The sequence below is a fragment of the Argentina anserina genome, chromosome 3 (genome assembly GCF_933775445.1).
Source record: "Argentina anserina chromosome 3, drPotAnse1.1, whole genome shotgun sequence".
NCBI classification, from domain to species: Eukaryota; Viridiplantae; Streptophyta; class Magnoliopsida; order Rosales; family Rosaceae; genus Argentina; species Argentina anserina.
In genome coordinates this window covers 22,760,170-22,767,142 of record NC_065874.1, presented here as the reverse complement: position 1 = coordinate 22,767,142, position 6,973 = coordinate 22,760,170, and the positions used below count along the sequence as shown (strand labels likewise).

Below are 6,973 nucleotides of genomic sequence, written 5' to 3'. Positions count from 1 at the left end.
AATGATCTAAGAAGAAAAATGCATACTAAAAATCCAATTTTATGCATATATCTATTTTTTTTAAACACTAATATAATATAATAAAAATTTTAGGGCCAAAAGTCTTGCATGAACTGTAGCCCAGCCTAAACAAGTCCTTGGCTAGATCCGCCACTATTTGGTACTCCATCCAATGTCATTAGTGACACATATACCACCCTATATTAAAAGGGCAATGATTAATTATGTTATCAATCTCATCAAAATAAAATATACAAATAATTTAGAATGGTATGGTTCATTTGAATGCTAAAATTAAAATTTAGTTGGTATCTTAAGCCATTTTACATTATGCTCTACAATCATTTTCTGCTGTATAAGCCCTAGCTCTAATTACTACACTACAACCTAGCCTGCTTCTCATTTCCAATCAAAGAAAAGAAACAGAAAAAACTAGGTTAATCGAAACCGAAACTAGGCATCTTGCTTCGACTACAACTGATCAAAAACGTACGACATATGGGTATATGTTAGCCGGCAAGTTGCATCGATCCCCCATTTGTCGAGAGGATGACACTACTTCATTCATTCGTGTTGATTAGCTGAACTAAATGATCTAATGCTTCTCTCAATTAGTCTAATTATTGGCAAGCAGATAGTGTAGTTCCAATTGGTACTCGAAGATTGTGGGTTTCATATGACAATAAGTCATTTCAAATTGCCTAGCGATTCAATCCTTCTTTGTTCAAGGTGCAGTGGAGCAATGATCTATGATATTAAGTCAATGATCTATATGAAAAATTGATTTCTCTTCTCCTCATAAATTCCATGAGTAAATAAAGGTGGCTGAAGCTTAGAATGCGCCTCACGCGCCTGAGAGAAAACAACTTCCTCCGATTTCATGTCCGGTGGCGAGCCCTGTCGCCTCATCGGACAAGCTTGTTTGTTTTCATGTGTGTTTGGAGATCCAAACTAATCATTGAATCTCTTGTGGCTCTTTTTGATAATGGATCATATTCCTCTTAGGCACTCTTTTGTGGGTAAAGTATTAATATAGGGACATTAGTATCTAGGAAACCAAAAGAAGTAAGAATAGGCCTATCAATTAGGCCTATCAATTACTAACCATAATTATGTATCAAAGAAAGATAAAAATTCACTAACCATTTTTAGATTGTAATATGTATTTTCTTAATTAGAGGTAAATTTTGGTCATTTCTCATACCTATGAAATTTGATTTGAAACCTAAAAAGATATGGATGTGTATTAAGTAATTAGAGGTGTGTATTTAAAACTTCTCTCCTGAAAAATACATTATAAATTTTATAATCACTAGACAGATAATCATCACCAAACTAACATAGCAAAACTGAATCATCAAACTAACATAGCAAAACTGAATCAGAAACTAAGATATGGAAAATTTCTGCCACAAACCTAATGCCTCAATATTGAACCTTAAACCATTCAATTCAAATTTCACCAAAAATTAACTTCAATTCAATACAAAACTTCATATATTCCAAACATTCAAACTTCCAAATTGAAGTCAGCAATTAATTAAAAGTTTAAATAATGTGCATAAACATCTTCTTCTTATGCAAACAAGTCATTAACATTCAACAACCCAATCACAAGTTCAAGGCCCTTATGCTTCTAATTAGTCGAACAAAAACCCAATAACATATTCATCAAAACAAACAAAACTCATCGTATCTAAACCGTTGAAATCAAAACCAGAGACAAGAATAGACCTGACATTTTTAATGAATAAGCTTAAAGCTATACATGTAGATGAGAGCTATGACGGTTGGTGGTACGGGGGAGTGGCGATGGGTTTGAAGTCCTTGAACTGAAGAAGACAAGAAGAATGATGCAGAGGTGACGAACTATAGAATAGTTAGAAGAGTTTTATGCTATCTCTATGTTTTATTTATTTTTTATGAAGGTTTTTTTTTGTGGGCTTCAACTTCAGTTGGACTGGATCCTGCTCCACCCCTGCTTCTTTCACATAATATATATTTATATATATATATTTATTTATTTATTTATACAACGTTTTCAACTCTCTTTATCGAACATAAATAAATTTGAAACTGACAACTGAAGGCAAAAGAGCCTGGTTTACTTCAATTGCAATCCATATTAATTGATATTTATCACTTTGATTCCTTTTAATTATAGGACAACAGAAAATTACTCTAGTGAAGTTAAACCAATCCATGCGATCCGCGCGTGGAACTTGTGAGACATGCACGTATGATTATTTTCCTAATGGTACGTACTGCTGAATGAATTTAGTACAGATAAAGAGCTAAAGAAGTAAAAGAACTAATACACGTACCCAGTTTGAAAATGCCAAATTGCATTATTTTACATTAGATTATATATATATATATATATATCTGATATAGACATGACATGAGAGAAATGATATGCATTGCATTTGTATATGTTTATTGTTGTTTGAGGAGGAGTAGCGCATGTCACTAAAATTATCCAACAATATCGTTCGACCTATATGTCGTCGACTTTGCATTGCAGCTCATCTTCGCGCATATCCTTTCGATCAGAAGCTGCAAAATGGTTTTGCAATCAGATTTCGAACTCAAATGAATTACTTTCCCTTTCAGACAACGTCTTCTTCTTCTCTCTTTCAATGTGGCGTCTACAGATATATATCTTCATGACAAAGTGCATATATAGAGTGATCGATCGGGAAAGCCCCAAATCACTTCTTTAGGCAACTTTCTCGATCAGATGAGAATAATTTAGCATAAGTTGCTACTTTCCACATACTGGAGTCTTTTCTACTTTTCCTATATATATATATATATATTTCAATTTGATTCATTTGAATTTGATATGTTAATAACACAAAACCAAATTAGCATAAACACACGTACGTGGATGTCATTGCCAATCGGCAATGAAGCTGGAATGAACTAGACCCAATCAATGGAGAGTATTAATTATTCTTAATTATCTTCTTTTTTACCTTCAACTACACGTGTGTAGAGAGAGCCAGAGATTATGTGAAGTGGAAGCAAATTAATATGTTGCCTTGGTTTAAAAAAGAAAAACCCTAGACTAGCTTCATATATATATTAGAAATATTACTAGCTTGAAATTGAAGAAAAAGGTATTAGCCTATAGAAATCAGACAAAGATCATGGAGTCAAAGACAAGACGACCATCCATCTCTCTCTCTCTCTCTCTCTCTCTCTCTCTCTCTCTCTCGTAGCAGGTCCCCCTCGAAACCGTTTTCTACTCAGACTCATCAACCAACCTTATTTCTCGCTTTCTTTCTGTTTTCCCTATATTGTAAGCAAACCCCACAACCATCACAATCATCATCACCATCATCATTCCCACAATATGAAGCCTTCTTTCTGTCTTTCTCTCTAACTCTCTCTTTTATTTTCCTCTATAAAGTCATCACAGTTTTACATCAACCCAGTTGGGAGAGAAACATCAACAGATCTGATCCGATCAGGTCAAGCCCTTCTCTCTCTTTAGCTTAACCTCAGTATACTCACTGTTGTCATATATAGACAATGAGGAAGCCGGAACCCTGTGTTGTGAGTGGTACCGGCGGTAAGAATATCAAGAACAACAGCATGAGTAATAAACTGAGGAAGGGTTTGTGGTCGCCCGAAGAAGATGAGAAGCTTATGAGGTACATGCTCAACAATGGCCAAGGCTGCTGGAGCGACGTGGCAAGAAATGCTGGCCTTGAGAGGTGCGGCAAGAGTTGCAGGCTTCGTTGGATCAATTACTTGAGACCTGACCTCAAGAGAGGTGCCTTTTCTCCACAAGAAGAAGACCTAATCATCCATTTCCATTCCCTTCTTGGTAACAGGTAATAAGGTCACTAATTACTAGTTTCTATTGAGCTTAGCGGAGAAGAGTATGGTACTATATGCATGATATCTCTAGCTAGGACACTGGAACAGCGAACTAGTAATTAGTATAATCGCTTTTCACTAAAGCTGAATTAGTCTTACAAGAGTACAGTTTAATAGGATAATATGACGTGAAACCATAATGAGAAGACTTCATGCAGTAGTCCACAATTTAAGTCATCTCCCTCGTTCACTAAACTACATTAATGTACTGTTATGAGAATTAATAATATGAGTAGTTTGACCACATAAAGTCTAAAAATAACTCAAATTACTCGTAACATCTGCAAAAATTAAACTATTAAGACCACACAAAAAACAATTCTTCTATTTTAGACCTAATATAGAATTACATTTACTTTAGCCTATTCTGGCTGTTCAATTACAAGAATACATTATTTTGCTTCAGTGAGTCGATCGTTACAATATTAAAAAAAAAACTTAATTAGGCTTTGTGTCCATGATCATTTCAAACTTCTGTATCTATCTTTTTTTAGTTATTAACAATTGATTTTCAATTAGATGGTTGCTATAAGTAGTTTTAAAACGTATTTCAAAAATACTTTTTTGTTTTAAAACTTGCGTTTTGACACACACACATATATCTATATATATATATATATACGGAGCTTTTCAGGTGCGGAGGTCCGTACCTTAAGCTAAGGTACGGATTTTCATTTGTTATCAACTTTTTGATCGATTTTTCACATCTCCACCGTCCAATATCTAGGTTATAATGTATAGATCATCTCCACAAACTTTCAGCCGATTTCATGATCGTTAAGGTATCAAACTAATCAAAACCAATGAACGTATTGAATTTGCCGAACCTAAACCATTCATATTTTGAGTAGAAAATCGAAGTTATGAGTACCTTAATGGGGATGGAATCGGGTGAAATTTTGTGGAGATGATCTATACGTTATATACTAGATACTGGACGGTGGAGATGTGAAAACGGGATCGAAAAGTTGGTCGAAAATAAAAATCCGTGCCTTAAGCTAAGATAAGGGCCTCCTTACCTGAAAAGCCTCGTATATATATATAGTATGCAATTATGCATGTGTTTGTTTGCTGAACTCGACTCGGTCATGGCATCAAAAAAGAACGTTCATAGTTCATACTGGAATACATTCCTATATGCAGATCTTCGTTAAAATATATATAGATGTACGTGGAAGGCATATATAAAAATTGAATAAGGTTATGTTTGACGCACATATATATGGATCTGGCCTTAGAGTTAAAAGACACTCAACGCCCATATTGCTTAAATAAAGAGTATAAGCTTCCATGAAAATTAACAATTTAACACACAGAAAACAAACGGCGATCTAAACTATTAGGTTGTCCCTTAAGTCCGTAAGACCCTAACTGTAAGGTATAGTTGAATAAGAAAGTGATTGATAGTTTGAGGGATATATATTACCACAACGGTTTAATGTAATGTCTACATCAATACATCATCTCCAGATAGCTTTCGAGTGGAAAACACTCAAAACGTGCATTTCTCTGTTTTAAGTTTGCATGGTTATGCAATTAAGTAATGCATTCATCTATATATACATACCCATAATATATAAACTTTTACATTGAGACTGACAGATATATATCATAAATCAATTTCAATTAATCATATTTATATATCACAGGTGGTCTCAAATCGCAGCACGCTTGCCAGGACGAACTGACAACGAAATCAAGAACTTCTGGAATTCGACCATAAAGAAACGTCTAAAAATTCTGTCTTCCTCCTCCTGCTCCACTGCCTCACCAAATGCGAGTGATTCTTCCTCGGAGCAGCCTAACAACAAAGATTTCTTCACCGCGGCCGGAGGAGGAGGAGGGTTCATGAACATGATTCCACCGTCGTCGATGATGTCCATCTACCCGGATTCATCCATGCAAACAACCTCCCTGATCAACCACATGTTCGATCCCTTTCCAATGGTCGAGCATGGCGGGTACTACAGAAATGGAAACCCATGCACTACACAGCAGCTTGGATCAGTTGGCAGTGGTACTGGTGATGACTGTGGCTTTGGGGATAATATTAACGTGTTTGGGGACGTCAATATTAGAGTAGAAGAAGACATCTTTGTGCCACCCCTAGAAAGCGTAAGCACAACTGACCAGAATCAAAATCTTAAAACTGAAACTATCTTCTATGATCATAATCGTTACTACGGTAACAATAACAATATCATCAAAGGTGAGAACATGATTGGGGTTGGTAATTACTTTGAAGACGATCAGGATCAAGGGCTAACAATGGGAGAGTGGGACTTGGAGGATCTGATGAAAGATGTTTCCTCTTTTCCTTTACTTGACTACCAGAGTTGAGATAAATCATTGCCTTCCAATAAACCCTCTATCTTCTTTTTCTTCATCTTTTTTTTACCCTTCCCACATATACTCCTTAATTTCTTCTTCATTTTCTAAATGGTGATCCCTGTTTATTTCCTCAAGACTGGTGGAACAGTACTAGCCATAGCTTTTACATTTTCTTTTTTTAGGTCTGTCAAACAATTGGGAAGTTCATATACAGCTTAGGTGAAAGGGGAAAGGTATGAAATAAAGGTCACAGTTGATTTCGTATTCCAGAGAGAAGCTCTCATTCAGTACTGATTGAGATTACTATCAAGAATACAGTTCGTGTGAAGAGAGTAGTTGTGAATAGCTGCTGCTGTTGCTGCATATATATATATATATATATATATAAAGTAGCTAGGGAGAGAAGAGATATACAACCATTTTCAAGATGATGATCATCAATAATTAGTTAATTGGTGTATAAATCGTAGTTATTATGAAATGTACAAAAGGAGGAAGAGTGGCCGGTTGGTGGAATTTTGTTTTCTCTGGAAAATAAGTAGGTTGTACTGCAGAAATTGATCGTGAAGATAATATAGCTCTCTCTCTCACACAAATGTACCTTTATCAGTACGTATATACAGTTACCTTTTGAGCCAAATCTTTATCTTGCGACAAAAACATACTGTTATAAGTTGAATCATCCAACTATAATATCATGGAAAAGTCTTTGAAAATTTGGATGAAATAGGATCGAATAGAATTGTTTGAAGAA

General features: G+C 35.2%; 1 protein-coding gene across 1 annotated transcript; it reads left to right on the top strand.

Moving 5' to 3' along the window:
- Nucleotides 1-3,458: 3,458 nt before the first annotated feature.
- LOC126787622 (transcription factor MYB46) lies at nt 3,459-6,765 on the top strand. Its single transcript, XM_050513492.1, has 2 exons — nt 3,459-3,842; nt 5,538-6,765. Exons 1-2 carry the CDS (start codon nt 3,538-3,540, stop codon nt 6,226-6,228), a joined length of 996 nt encoding a protein of 331 aa, XP_050369449.1. The 5' UTR covers nt 3,459-3,537; the 3' UTR covers nt 6,229-6,765.
- Nucleotides 6,766-6,973: the final 208 nt, after the last annotated feature.